The sequence below is a fragment of the Onychostoma macrolepis genome, chromosome 01 (assembly GCF_012432095.1).
Source record: "Onychostoma macrolepis isolate SWU-2019 chromosome 01, ASM1243209v1, whole genome shotgun sequence".
NCBI classification, from domain to species: domain Eukaryota; kingdom Metazoa; phylum Chordata; class Actinopteri; order Cypriniformes; family Cyprinidae; genus Onychostoma; species Onychostoma macrolepis.
In genome coordinates this window covers 24,657,033-24,673,031 of record NC_081155.1, presented here as the reverse complement: position 1 = coordinate 24,673,031, position 15,999 = coordinate 24,657,033, and the positions used below count along the sequence as shown (strand labels likewise).

The 15,999-nt window shown below is 35.6% G+C and overlaps 1 protein-coding gene across 2 annotated transcripts in view; it reads left to right on the top strand.

The window, feature by feature from the left end:
* Positions 1-15,999, top strand: part of nlgn4xa (neuroligin 4 X-linked a) — a 99,174-nt gene that overhangs the window by 63,884 nt on the left and 19,291 nt on the right. For both annotated transcript variants that reach the window (XM_058772283.1, XM_058772279.1), the window contains one exon: positions 11,832-12,017. In XM_058772283.1, the coding sequence (XP_058628266.1) occupies positions 11,832-12,017 (186 nt within the window). The remainder of the gene's footprint in view (positions 1-11,831; positions 12,018-15,999) is intronic.

Sequence of the window (15,999 nt, the reverse complement as noted above, 5' to 3'; positions counted from 1 at the left end):
ATAAAGGATAATTTTGGTAACACTTTATAATAGGGAAAACATATTTACTATTAATTATGACTTTTCACTCAATTATTAATAGTCAGTAAGGTAGTTGTAGGTATTGGGCAGGATTAAGGATGTAGAATAAGGCATCAATATGTGCTTAATTATTACTAATAAATGGCTAATATTCTAGTAATATGCATGCTAATAAGCAACTAAGAGACCCTAAAATAAAGTGTTACCATAATTGTTATTTAATCAGAATAGAATTTTGAAATTGGCAAGACTATATAATTTTTTCTTTTGATACGGGAGATTTTATAGCAGAAAAAAAGCATAATCCCTCATTCAACGTTTCCTGGAATTCTGAGACTTCAGCACACAGTGGTGCCCACTATTTAGAGAAACAAGAAAATATTGCAGGACATTAGAGGCGGGAGTCCTTGCTTATATGGACCTTGAATGACTTCAGGAGAGCAGTCACCCAAGTGCACTCATCTAAAATGCATGCAGTTCACTATAATTCCAGGCTTTACGATGAATAATGTAATTTGATCAGTGAACCGGGCTTTCGTTTCATGGTGCTTTGAGGTAGTACTTACTGATATATCCCTTTCTCTATACATATTTTAAGGAATATATAAAGTGTAGTCCGAAAGTCTGAGACAATGCTGAAAACCAGGGATTCCAGGTCTTATTTAAACAGAATGTTTTAGTATTAAGAAATACACCGAAAAGTCATGCAAAATAAATAAGAAATAATTAAAATTCTACACTTTGTTTTCTTAATGACTAATAAAATAAGCACATTTGTGAAATTGCACATGAACGAAAGGTTAGATGTTTTTGCTTTCATTGAAACACAATAAAATCAAGAAAAAGCTAATCATTTTGGATATTATTATCATCGTCAGGTTTTACACAAACTTGTGGGGTCTATGCCAGCTCAAGTGCTAAAGCAAAGCATACATAAATTCATGTTCAGTTTTTACTCAAATGACTATGCTCATAATTTGTAATGAAATTATATTTAATGAATGTAGAAACAAGCAAAATAGAAGCATTTTCAATGAATGTCTCAGACTTTTCGGCCCCTTGTATGTATCTTTATTTTCCCTCTCTCTTTTTCTTTTCTACAGAATAGCTGAAGATGTTAAGTTACAGAATTGGAGCATTTTCCCTGCAAAATCATAACCTTTTATACAGCAGACAGACAGCAGCGCTGATGATAGAAAAGACACTTTCCCAGCATCACAATTCTCACTAAATAAAGAACAGATGGCGTTTTCACCACACATCAGACAGACTCCCTGATAATTACACATGCTCATTTTAATCACTGTGCTTCTGTGTTTTATGCAATAGGTGTGCTGGAGCACTATTTTCTGTTGCTCCATCGACTGACACTTACATCTTCATAAAACCAATCATTTTTGCTTGCATTTGTTTTAATGCAGGGAAAGTACAGTGCAACTCTTATATTTTCCCAGTCACATTTTAATTTAATGTTTAATTTAGACTTTTTGTAATACTTGTGAGATATAAAGTCATAATAGTGAAATATAAACTCGCATAGAGAGATATAAACTCGTAACTACAGGAACAAAGACAAAATTGTGAAATAAAAAGTCACAGTTGCTTTTATTTATTTATTTTTATATATATGATGGTGGAAATAAGTTTCCATACATCTCTTCCATAGTCACGATTGACTCACAAAGATGTTGGTCCAGATTTTCCTAGTTGTGAAGGAGCGTTGTGAAAGAGTGACTCGATTGCAACTTGACAGATTGACTCAGTTGCAACTGAGTCAGGGAAGATGGTGTGCTGTAACTCTGAAATGTAAATAACAAACAGGAAGGCTCAGAAACACTTACGGCTAGACAATTACCATAAGCAGCGTAATTCTTTATGAAACAAGCCACAGGAACAGTATAACTAGTGCTTTTATTCCTTCTAAAAAAAAAATTATCTGAAGTTCTCATTTGAGACTGAGAGTCATAAATTATCTAAATCATGCAGTCTGACATCCTGCAAGCGTATCATCAAAATAGGACCTCAGGCTGACGGCACAGTTCTACATTAAGTCCAAAGTGACAGACTGAATCCAGTTGTTTACTCAGAGCCAGTGGCTTAAACCATTTGAATAAAAAATTTATATAAACATTCACCAAATATTGTGCCAGATTGCAGTTTACGTAATCTCAATGAGACGGAAGTAAGGAAAAAAAAAAAAAATAGCAGAATTGAGTATTGGTCAGAGTTTTATTTTAACTATGGCATTTGGAGTGTGAACAGTAACACAGCTGTTATTGTATAACCAATGTGTTAATACATGCAGCTTTCACTAGATGTGCAATTTGAATGCAATCCCAAGCTGTAAATAGCGGTTTGCTTTGGTAAATAAACCCACTGAGGTTTCTCCTGATATTGGTGATGAAATTAGGTGTATTATTTATGGAAATAGTAAGTGATTTTAAGGGTAACCCACTCAGTCATATTTGTGGTTGGTGCGCTACAAAGGTCTGTTTAATGATTTTCTTGGCAGATTTGACAGTTTTTCATGCATTGTGATCATGGTTAAGGTTTGAGAAGAACACAAATATCTTCATATGAGATGTAAGAAACAGATACAGATATTTTCTTTTAAATGTATTAATTCAGTATATATATTATTATTATTATTATTTTTTTATCGTGAGCATCTTTCTCCCAGTATCTGTGTGCGAAACAATCAACTGCTGCTGCAGACAGACTTAAAAAGAAGGGCTTTGTTTACTTGTTAAGGCTTGAAATACACAGATAAAGAAACTAAGCTGCAATGTCAAACAAACCCTTTAAGGCGTTTCTTTATCAAACAGACAGAAAAAGGATGTCTTTTAAGGCCAAGTGTTTATAGCTTTGTTTGCTTGATACTCCACATGAATAAAAATAATCTACAAGACATGATTTATTCATGTGCATCTGTGCTGAAACATAACTGCACATAAAATGAAAATATTTATAGTTTTAGACGGATTTCATAGTAACTCGTCAGTGATTTTGTAACAATCATCTATCATAATCAAAGTGTGTGTGTGTGTGTGTGTGTGTGTGTGTGTGTGTCATGATCATAGGCTTTTTCCAAAAAAAAAAAAAAAAAAGTGGTGGGCTTGCTTTCTTTCTAAAACAAAATGATAAATTGTGCTGGACGTTGTTTTTCTGTGGAGTTACACTAAATTGGGACTGGAACTTTCAAGCATCAAAAAGGATGCAAAAGCACCATACACATTTAACATTTATTAAACATTTTCTGAAGCCATACATTAGTTTGCATGACATTTAAATGAATAGTTCACCAAATAAATAAATACATACATACAATAAAAATTACTCACCCTCATGTTGTTTCAAGCCTGAATGACTTTCTTCCTTTTGCGGAACACATAGACATTAACATTTATTTTCCACCGAATAAAGAAAATCATACAGGTTTTGAAAAACATGAGTAAATGATGACATAAATTGATGTCAAGTCTTCATTCAGTCTATAATCTGGGCTGTTAATCACTGTGACCATATCACTGAGTCAGAATTAAACTGGACTGCTGAACTAATCAGTCAGACTGTTTTTGTGAACTGGATCAACCGATTTATCGCTTCACCTGAGATTTTCAGTGAATAATCCTATGACCTCAATTCACTTTTATTACACTAAAAATGTAGCCAGGATATTCTAAAAATCACCTTTTGTCTTCCACAGAAGAAAGTCGACCAAATCTATAGCAGAATGATAGAAACTGCATAGACGATGATTTTATTTTGTTGTGAACTGCTCGTATATTTTGTAAGTAATGTATCCATGTATAACATATGTTGTAGTAGAATTCCCTTTACAAACATGTCTATGAGCATCTGCTTATGTAAGTAAGCAGACGCTTTTATCTAGGGTGACTAAGAGTTCACTTATTTTAGAGTCTGTCCCTGCTGGGCTCAGCCATGATGGTTCCGGTTTCTTCTGGTTTCCAGTCTCAGCTTTGGCCACTATTACTTCCCCCAGAAACAATAATTTTCCCAGAATAAATTTGTATGGATGCTGTATCATGTCAGCTGGAGATTGAGGTCTAGTGTGAATGCAGTGATCGGAGTTGATGGACTGAGCTTAATTTCCCATCAGCCCTAATGGTGGTCATTATAACCGGCACCTGCACCTTAGAGATGCCGTACCAGACTTCATTACCGCTCTTTTGACGTCATTCTCGAAACAAAAGAAATTGACCAATAAAGTCTCAAATAAAAATCCTGGTATGGTGCATGACCTGACCTCAATTGAGCTAATGCAGAATGTTTCTCTCACGTCTCCTTCTTTGAAAATTAAAATTTCATCTGAGAGCCAAAAGGATTATCTTCCTGACAGTGAACACAATTAGACACTATTACCATCGGCCTGTCAGAATATGGCTTTCTTTTCCTTCATTCTTTGTTTCTCTTGCTGCCTTTGCATATTTTGATTTAAAAAAAAAAAAAAAAATTAGTTAATGATTGCTGAATGCACGTATTAAAGACAAAAGGAGGATTTGGCATTAAAGACAGGTTTTGACAAATGTGGCTGTTATTATGCTGTTATAAAATTAGAGGCTGTCATCTAAAGAAATTAAATCAATATGTACTTCTTTTTTTTCCCTCACAACTATTCACTTGAATATGACATAGTGACGTCTACCAATACCAAGGACTGAAAGCATTCCAATCAATTTCTAGTGGGTTTAAGTGTGTCCTGACTGAAGCTGTTTTTACGAAACTAATCGATAGATCTTCTAGAAGTACCAGGTCACTCGCAAGTCATGAAGTACAGAGAGTGATTGCATATTTCAGAAACTTTTCAATACATTTTTGAAACACATTTACTCTCTCTCATGTTCCGAACTTGTATGTCTTTCTTCTGTGGGACATAAAAAAAAAAAATAATAATAATAATATTTTGAAGAATCTTGGTAACCAAATAATTTCAGTTCCCATTGATTTTCATTGGAAGGACAAAATACAATGAAGTCAATGGAAAGAAAGAAAGAAAGAAAGAAAGAAACAAAGAAAGAAAGAAATTAGATACATTTGGATACATAGATAAATTTGGCTGTTTTGTTCAAAACTATATGGCAGTCGAATCCTATAACTGAAAAACAAATATGATATAATACATTCACACAGAATATTGTGAAACTTTTCATTGAGCCTAGATATTACTTTATACTCTTATCCTTTATGCTGCTGTCCTTCTCTGCTGAGATTTATCTGTATGGTTTATGTTTGCCTACATGATCTATCCTCTTACATGCCAGTATAAAAGGTACATAAAAGATTACAGGACTGTGTTACATTAAATTCCTGAGGTTTAGTTTTGGCTGATTGCTTAAGCCAAATCTGTGGTTGTCTATTTTTCACACAATAGTTTAATCCATTGTTAACTTTGGTGTATTAAAGGAATCGTTCACCCCAAAAAATCTATATATATTTTTTTTTTTACAAACCCTCATTCATTCGTGAACAAGGAGGTATTTCTTAGAATGTTCATGCCGATCTTTTCTGTGGAATGAAAGTGAGTCGTAACTAAGGGCTGTTGAATTAATGTTGCTTTTTTTGGTGCTGCTTACAACTTTTGGAGTAAATTTGTATGACTGACTTTCTTATTTATCACATAAAAGCTACCTGGTCTCATGACGAAACATACTTCTGGGAAATTACCAATAAGTACATATCACTGTAGTTTCCAACAGAAAGAGCTGAAAGATCGAAAAACAAGGTAAAATGACATGCTTGCGATTGCGTTTTTACGTCACATTCGCTTTTGTTCATACTATCGGGTAGGTTTAGGTGTGTTGCAGATACTACGTTATTTTAATATCATGGAGCATTAGACTTATGGACATTTCAAGTCAGAACTGCAGTGACACCTCCAAAAGCAAGGTCATGTAAAAAGTACCATATGTGCGTTCATCTTTTCCAGGGAAAAAAAGGAAAGAAAGAAAACTCTGTTTTAGCGGCACCCAGTAGACATTTTACATCAAATACGTCACAAAGTGTACATGGTGGTACGTATGTTGCGTCTTGCAAAAAAATTCCCAGAGGTACGTTTTCGTCATGAGACCAGGTTGATTCAAAGATGCTTTTTTTTTTATTTTTTAAGAATTTTGTTAGCCAAACAGTTCCCATTGACTTTCTTTGAACGGACAAAATACAATGTGAGTCAATGGGAACAGCAACTGTTTGGTTACCAACAATTATTCAAATTAAAATGGATCTTTATTGAATCTTTTTTTGGGTTACACAGAAGAAAGTAATTCATACAGGTTAGGACACTGTTGCCAGTAAGTTACTGTAATCAAGATTTATAGTAGCAAACTGTATTTGATTTGACTGTACTGTCTAACATTAACTAACACCTGAACAAAATTTCACATTAGTTAAGTTAATGTTAATATAAGATAAGCGTTGCTCGTTAAAAATCATTTTAATTCGGTAATTTAATAAGCTGACAAAAGTCATTTGAAATGATATAGAGCAGTTTACCATAGTAAAGTTTGTTACCGCCGTGTAGACAGGTAAATGTTACTAGGTTAAACTGGTGTGCAAAAATCTGGCAAAAACACACAGACAAATGTATACATATTTTTACCTTGCTTGGAACGTAAAGTGCATCGATACACAGCACTGATGTTCTCCGGAACTCTTCCACTCTCGCGGGTTCATCCCCGGGAAAATCCCGCGGCACTGCCGCGAACAGTGTGGCGCGAAGCGACAAAAGACAATATAGAACACATTATAATCTGTGATAATATTCAGTGAGTGGATGCGGACAGTAAACTGATGCCTCTGTATATTTTTGATGTACGTAGTACTCCAAGCGCTCGTGCTGTTTCTGACACGAGGGACAAATGTATTTGCCAATCATTACAAGCGATGTAACACATTCAGTGTAGACAGTCTTAAGCTTGCGGCATTGTAGACACAGTGTAGGGCAAATCCTGTAAGTCCAAATGTAACGGAATTTAAACGGAATGGCGCCAAAGAGGCCGTTACGGCAAATATGGCAAAAAAAATGCAGTAAGTCTCTGTATGTGGGTTTTGACATCACAGAAAATTCCCATGATGCAAAGGGTATTACAGTTACTTACTGTAAAGGGAATTTGAAGTATTATACTGGATGATATACAGTAAATAACTGTAGAAATGACTAGAAATGTCTAACAGTGCAAATAATGGCATTTTTCATTTTTGGATGAACTATCACTTTAACTTCTCCTTGTGCATTCTACAGAGTAAATCCATCACAGTCTTCCATCCTGAGAGATATGTTAGCCATTATTTGTTATTTTGTTTTAAACTACCCTGTCATGCTTTTTAGGATCCCTGTTTACTTTACTGCTCCCCTAGAAGTGATAACTGTCATCATAGACTGTTTTGGGGATTGTGGCTAGTGTATAATTGTGCGGCTGACACCGCTGCGATGACATCAGTGTGAGCACCCTTTCCTTCCATACATCCTGCTGAGGTGTGTTAGGGATACATTTGAAAGTGTTTTAGCGACAGCAGCTTGCTGTGAGCCTGGCAAGATCTTTTCGTCACTGTCGCTCAGCCTTCTGATCTCTCCATAGTATTTGGAGGGGTGACCTACATTTCAGCACGCGGTTCTCGCTGGCTTCACCATTTAATACAGCAAAGGATTAGTGAGGGTCTTACTTTGAACAACATACCGGGAACCGCATCAATCCTTGTTGAATGTTCCGGAGTGTCTATCCCAACACTAATACAAAACTGTCCACATCATGTGGCCAAGTATTAATATAATACTTTGGTCCGTAAAGAGAAAATAACATGTCACATTAAGCTTTATAAGAACCAGAAGCAGGTGTTAATAGTGTGTGTATATACTGTACACACATAGAAAAGAACTAACGCGTACGATCACACCGGTGTGATTAGAACGTTCAGTGCGTCACGTCATCAACTGCTGAATTCAAATCTGCTTTCTGGCGCGGAGCCAGATCAGACGCGCGAGCGCTTGTCATATTATCACTTATTCAGTGTTTTCAACCATATAATGCTTATTTTAGATTTCAGACACTAGCAAGTACTAGCAAAACCACACATTTATAGTTTGTAAAATATGCGCTGATGTCTATGGAAGCAGCAATAATGATCCTTACAAATATAATCTGACGACATCTTTTATTGATATCATATACACATAGTGTAGGTAACAATAAAGTTTACTCTGCTCTTCTGCCAGTTTACTGGAGACTTACTTTAACGTGTTTCGGGAGGAGAGGATGAATTTACGTGGTGTAAATCCCGCAGGTCGGATTCAGCGCGAACAAACATGGCAGCGCCCATCACCCGGTATAGATCAACTAACACGGTCATTATAAACGTGTTTAAACAACCAAATACATTTACTTGCACATATTTCAGAATCGGAATATCAGATATTTCGTAATATAGCGAGTATGTTTGTGAATATTAATAATAAAAAAGGAAAAACGAAATAAAAGCAATCCATGTGTCATACAGCGCTATCCTGGCTGCGGTGTGTCACATGACAAGCATGACGCGTCGCCATGGAAACAATAAGGCTATAAGTTCTAAAATAACGGTCGCCTAAAAAAACTCACGCCGGGGGCTCAGATAGAATATTTTAAACTCACGTGCGAAAGGGTTAAGAACTATTAAGCAGTTTTTTAAGCTCCTGACTCTGTTATACCTGTGATGTCTGCAGTAAAACACATTGCTGAAGATGCACAATCAATAAAAAAAAAAAAAAGGAGTTCAACAAAAAAAGTGCAGAATTTACATGATGATTGACTGTTCCACTGTTATTGTCAGCATTTTATTGCAGCTTTCACACTGAATGCCTTGGATCCAGGCTCTTATTATGGTGTGCCATGCTGTGAAATACAATTACTTTGTTCAGTTTGCCACAAATGTTATTTTCAAATGTTTCCTGCTACTTGAGGAATATAAATAAATAAATAAATATTTCCACTTTTTTTTCTAAATTAGTCTACTGCGTTTTAAATTATGGGCGGCACTTCTGGTTTGGAAAAGTTCCCTTCAAAAAGACTGAAACAAATTATTTCAAATCATAAGGTTACATTAAAAACAATCCTAATACATCAGTTTGACTGAATGAGCTGTACATTTCCCTTGTTCTATTTTCAAAAGTCAGGAGAATAACATAAGAATGATGTGATATAACAATGATATCCACGGAATAATTATTTTCAGTCCATTGCATTCTTTTCCTCCTGATTATTTTCTTTTTTTTCCCCCTTTGTACTCTGCTGTATGAGAAAAGACAACATATACTTCACATTTTTGGTCTGCTCTCCCGATTCAATTTACGATATATCCCATGAATAATTCTCTGGAGTGCACTAAAGAATCTCTGATTTTTGAATCTCTGAATCTCATGTCTCTTTCCAGGTTTGTTTTCACACAGACACACTTTAAAATGTAATTGTTATGTAATGTAGACAAATATTACTACAATGATTACTACAGCCGAAATATTGCTATGGATAGACTCAAGCTTTAGGGGTTATTCATGGTATGTTAAAAGCAATTTGTTATTGCTTTTACACTTTTAAATGTCCTTTTGTTGAGAATAATGTCACCCGATTGTACCCAGTTTTTGACATTGCTTATTATTGTGTTCATAGAGCAAACCTTTTGCCAAATTGTTTACTGTTTAACAAAAGCTACTCCCATAATTCAAGCAAAGCATAATGGGACATAGGAAAAAGGTGGATAGTATACAATAGTAATATGTTTAAGATTAATCAAAGGAATTTTAATGTACCGTATTAATAGGCCTAATATTTGTATGAATTTTCTTGTTTGAGCAGATAAATTTTTTTAAATAATTTTAAATTAAAGCACCAGTTTTCAGTTTAAAATAACAAACTGACATGTTTAAATAATTATATCAAATTCACTTTTCCCTAAACCCCTATTAATTTCTGTCAAAGATACTTTTTCCAGCCCTTTCCTTTTCCATTTTTGCAGGTTAGATTTAATAAATGATCCTTTTAGACTGTTTTGAATAGTGAAAGTTACAGTATCAACATTTGTTTCAAAAGTTGAAAGGAAGTTCAAATAATTATGATGTAAGTAATTTACGGTCCTTTTCTATATTGATTCAGTCTAGAGATAGAGTGCCCTCACGTATACAGTCATTATAAATCCATGCAAAGAGTCAGGCTTAGAAGTGGTTTTGAGGAATACCTTGTGAATGGACCGGTTCACAGATAGCAGACACACAATAGTGGACAAGGTGCAATGTGCACCAGGTGTGCCTCATCACACTGTCAGGAATATTCCATTTAATACTGGATGAGGCCTGGCTGTAGGGAATTGATGAATGTTTCAAGAAAGGATTCTTTATCTGCATGCGTATCTTCTAGTACTTTCTACAAGGACATTTCTGTACAGGTTGCAGTGAGATGTACTCACAGAATTGCTCTGACTTCTTTTCCTTCAATGTAATGATGATATTCTGTATGTGACCATGGCCTTGGGTTATTCAGTTGAGCTACAGTAGCGATGCTGTCCTGGGCTTTGTAATCCCTCTCCCACAGCAAGCCCCTTCTGTGTAGGCATGACCAACTGGATCTGTCCCTCTATCAAAAAGCCACAGTGGTTAGCCCTGCTTCCCTTGCTTCTCATCCTATTTGTCCAGCGCTGTCTGGGACCAGCCCCTAAGCGGGTGTATGAGGAAAGTGCCTTTGCCATAGGCCAGAATCAGAAATCCAAGACCGGGCAAAGGAACAGAATTGACACCCCTGAGGCTTTTCCAGGTCTTGCTAATGGGTTTAAGACAGTCGGCTAATTTGTCAACCTGTTTGTGATTTTGTGCACATTGACAAGCCTGTTAAAGGTTGGCAAGCTTACCGTAAGCCGGTTGGAGCAATGGGGATTATTTAAAAAGTCTTTTAGGAAATATCTGTTGCTGTATGTTGTCACTTTGATGTAGTGTCTCCTCAAATAAGAAGTGATTTTGTCAAACAATGCTTAAAGACAAATAACCATTTAATGAGAAGGGACTGTCCTCCTTTATCAATCTAAATGTTAATTTTGATTAGAATCTAGCTTTTATCCACATGGAGACCTCTGCAAAAAGATGCCGTCAAGCCATCATTTCAATGTCATTTTTCATGCCTTACCCTTAACCCGATCGAAATTACAGGAACCTCTACATTCAACTTTGAATGAATATCTAAATTGCATCAATTAACATGGAAGTAACCTCAGCCTTTTTCCATAAAGACGGTCGAATGACCCTATTAGTGTCTAAAATGCAACCTTGAACTATCCTCTGTGCCTTAACAGCATGTCTCTTACACCCAAAGTAGTGCCTTTTTGATTCTTTCTTCACAATGATGACTTTAGTGAAAGGGTAGTGGGACAGATTGGGTCCCAAGGTAAATAATGAGAGGGTTTCGAGGGCATCCATTAGTGCCCTTAACATGAAGTAACCAAGGCATGCCATTAAGGGTCTCTTTTTAGAATTCTGTGCTCCCCCTATTCAGATGTCAAGTGCAGCGATTCTTTTGTATAAATGTGTTTGTGAGTGGGAGGGAAGGTGTGTCAAGCAAAAGACAGTTAGTATGAAAACAAGTTTTAATCAAATGGCCCAAAGATTTCTATGAGAAATAAAAGGGTTATGTGAAAAAAAACAAAAAAAACAAAAACAAAATTAAAATATTGAAATAATGAATTTTAACGAGCAATGGTTTATTAGAAAGTAATGCCTTTAAAAGCTTTATGAGATTTCTTCTAAATGCATTTTTTGTTTGTTTGTGTGTCACTAGGGTTCCTGAGTACAGGTGACCAGGCAGCCAAAGGGAATTATGGGCTGTTGGACCAGATCCAAGCACTCCGGTGGATCAAAGAGAATATCCAGGCTTTCAAAGGCGACCCGAAAAGGGTGACTATATTTGGATCAGGAGCTGGGGCGTCCTGTGTTAGCTTGCTGACCCTGTCACACTATTCAGAAGGTAAAAAGCATCTTGTAATAGACAATTAGATATAGTACAGTGTTATCAGACCATTCTTTGGGAACCAGTTTCTGACCAAAATGGGTAAATTGTGAGATTAAACAGGAAATTAAGTCACATTGTGATTCATGTAAAGTTGCAGTTGTGAAATATAAAGTCGCAATTGTGACATATATTACGATAAGTTGCAATTATGAGATAAAATGTCAATGACGAAAAAGGAAGTAACAATTGTGAGGTGTAAGATACAATCACAATATAATCGAGATATCTCTCAATATCTTAAAGAATTAAAGTCCCGATTGTTGGTAATAAAGTCAGAATTATGAGACATTAAAGGAATAGTTCACCCAAAAATTAATATTTTGTCATCATTTAAGAAGATATTTTGAAGATTTTTGAAGAACCAAACAGTTATTGGTCCTCATCGACTTTCATAGAAGGGAAAGGTTTACTGTGGAAGTCAATGGGGACCATCAACTGTTTGATTACCAGCATTCTTTGTGTTCAACATGAGAAAGAAACTCTTACAGTTTTGGAACGACATGAGGATGAGTAAATGATGACAAAATTTTAATTTTGGGTGAACTATCCCTTTAAGACCGTTTTCAACCTGGCTTGTTTGGAGCCTAGTGAATTTTTCCCTTAATTTAATTTAGGCATATATGAAAATTACATTTGAATTCAGATCTGCACCAAAACAATCATCAAGTTATCTGGGCTTGATTGAAGACAAACTCTAGAAAGATATGCATCTGGAAACATAGAAATCTGACCCAGCAGATGAAAGAACCAGTATCTTTATGCATGAATTCTGCTGCATGAAGGACAACACTGTTTGTTTGGCTAGCAGAATGAATCAGTTAACCTGGAGCAAAGATGAGGCAGAATCGGTGGACTAGCACATCACTGCAATTCATAATCAATATGCCCCCTTTTTATCTGAAAATACCATCTAATTGCTCTTTGCAAAACAGTTGCAGTGAAGCACTGCTGTCCTGATGTAGTCTTAATTTATGTCCAGACTCATAAATAAATATAAGTAATGATTATAAAGAAAGCTGCAAGCCTGCTAAACTGTGCTGCTGCTACGAGACCAGTTGCATGTGAATAATGTGACTTGCATTAACAAATGTTGGCTCATTTAGAAATGTTACCTTGTGAAAGCAAACTAAAAATAAATAGAGAATAAAACATTTAAAAAAAAAAAAAAAAAAGGTTAGTTCACCCAAAAATGAAAATTAGTCATAATTGCAATTTAGGGCATGCTCAGACATGTATGTATGTATGTATGTGCGTATGTATGTATTTATTTATTCATTTTTTATTTTTTTTTTATTTTATTTTTTTGCTTTTTGTTCCAGAACAGGGATTAAAGGGTTAGCTCACCCAAAAATGAGAATTAGCCCATGTTTTACTCACCCTGAAGGCATCCTAGGTGTATATTATTATTATATAGGTTTATAAGTATATCATTACTATGGTTTGCAACTGCAACCGCATGTCCTATACGTGGCAAATGTCTACTGTCCATCTATGTATGTACTGATTAATTATATTGTTTTGTCATTGTGAAGTGTCCTTGAGCTTGGGAAAGGCGTTATACAAATTAAACTTATTATTATTATTATTATTATATGACTTTCTTCTTTCAGACAAATCCAATCGGAATTGTATTAAAAATTGTCCTGGCTCTTTCAAGCTTTATGACATGGGTGGGTGTTTTTGTTTAACAGCCCAAAAGTAGTCAAATAAAGCGTGCGCATTCATATTAAAAAGTGCATCACACAGCTCTGGGGGGTGAATAAAGGATTCCTGTAGTGAATCGATGCGTTTTTGTAAGAAAAAAAAAAAAAAGATTTAAAACGATATAAACACTTTTGTGTAACTTCCGCTAACTGTCGTATGCGCGTTCACGAGAGACTTTCTTCTGGCGGATGACATGGGTGCAGCACATGCGTGTGTGAGTCTCGCGAAAACCAATGTTTGTTTACAGGCAAACTTTCCTTACTTTACCAAAGGAAAATCAGTCTCCTCTTGGCTTATATCGAAATCCTCTGTCATTTTTCTTTACAAATCCTCGTCTTGTGCTTCTAATTCGTAATTCGTGAACAGCTTCTGCCTACGACAAACAGCAGAAGTGAGAAAATGCTGTTCATATCGTTTTAAATATGTATATTTTTCTTACAAAAATGCATCGATTCACTACAGGAGGCATTTATTCACCCCTGGAGCCATGTGATGCACATGCTTTATTTGACTACTTTTGACCTGCTGAACAAAAACACCCACCCATGTCATTATAAAGTTTGTAAGGGCCAGGACATAATATAACTCCGATTGGATTTGTCTGAAAGAAGAAAGTCATATACACCTAGGATGCCCTCAGGGTAAGTAAAACATGGGCAAATTCTCATTTTTGGGTGAGCTAACCCTTTAATCCCTGTTCTGGAACAAAAAGCAAAAAAATAAAAATACATAAATACATACATACACACATACATACATACATGTCTGAGCATGCCCTAAATTGCAATTATGAGAAATTAAACTGTGATTATGTTCCATTTTGTTTCTCTCTCTCTCTCTCTCTCTCTGATACAAAATCCAGTTTCCAAACCATTATTTATTTACATTTACAACAAACACAATCTCCTCTTTTCTCTGTACTGATATATTGAAAGATCTTCTGAACCAAAAGCCCTTGGTTCCAGTGTGCCTGGCTGCATGTAATTTTCATTGCAACAACAACCCCTACAAGGCATTCATCTGGAACTCAATTGTTCCACTATAAAAATAGATTTTACATTCAATGTCCAGCCTGGCTAGATAGCAGACGAAATCTAGTAATGGATCAAATGACCTCTGGCTACAGTTACTCTAACACTAACACAACCCCAAATAAGGAAGTGCCATATTTGATCAAAATAACAGGACAAGATGTACAGTTCCCTCCTGGTGTTCTGTCTGAAAGGTCGGCTATGATTTATGAATGAATTACATAATGTAAATTGTAAAATAAGCAGAGGGGCATTTAATTTCACTTGTTACCCCTGCTGTTCTCCTCAGCCCTTTGTCTTCAGATGCATGACAGGCGCTCCACAGTGTTTTTGTAATTAATGTATGGTTAATTAAATACATTATTTAGGATGTTAAATAATTTTCTAATCTATAGAAGCTACTTTATTTTTTTATTTTTTTTTTTTAGAAGGAAAATGCTGTTATTTCCTGTTTTTATTCTTGTAATATTGTTCAGATCCCACTTGCAATGTGTTCAATGTGGGTTTGATTTGGACTTCCTTTAATCTAGTTCAAAACATATTATGAGTAATCAGTCTTTGTTTTATGGGAAGGGTCTGCTAAGGTCCATTGTCTGGGCATTGATATTGATATTTTTAATGGCAAATATATTAGAAAGCTCTTGACAGTAGTGCCGTCTCCACATTTTTGATATTTTGATATTTTAAACTTGAGTGAAGGCTATTTTTCACTCCATGTCAGTGCGTCAGAAGCCTTGGTTCAGCCTAGTGAGATCCGTGCCCTGAGGTATTACTATTTTCTAGGACACAATCTGTGTCAACGTGTTATGGCCACGGCTGGCTGAGCTGACAAAGGTACAGCATCGATGCATTTGCATATTAGTTGGCGTCTATGTCAAGCACTGTCTGATATTACTTACCCATATAACATTATGCAGGGACAAAGACCCCAGGCTTCATTATAAAGTATTCTGATTCTACCTGCGCTTTCATTTTCAAGCCCTTTTTCTGGTCAGGTCCAAATGAAGTCTTTGATAACACATTGTAATATACAATATGAAGTAAACAAGCACTTTGCTTTTAGTTTCCTCAGTTTCATTATTATTATGCTCATTTTCCCTCAGTTCTCACTTTGATTTGTGTTAAATTGATAGACACTAAAATAATAATAATAAAAATAAATTATGTCATCATTTACTTACTCGCATGTTGTTCCAAACCCA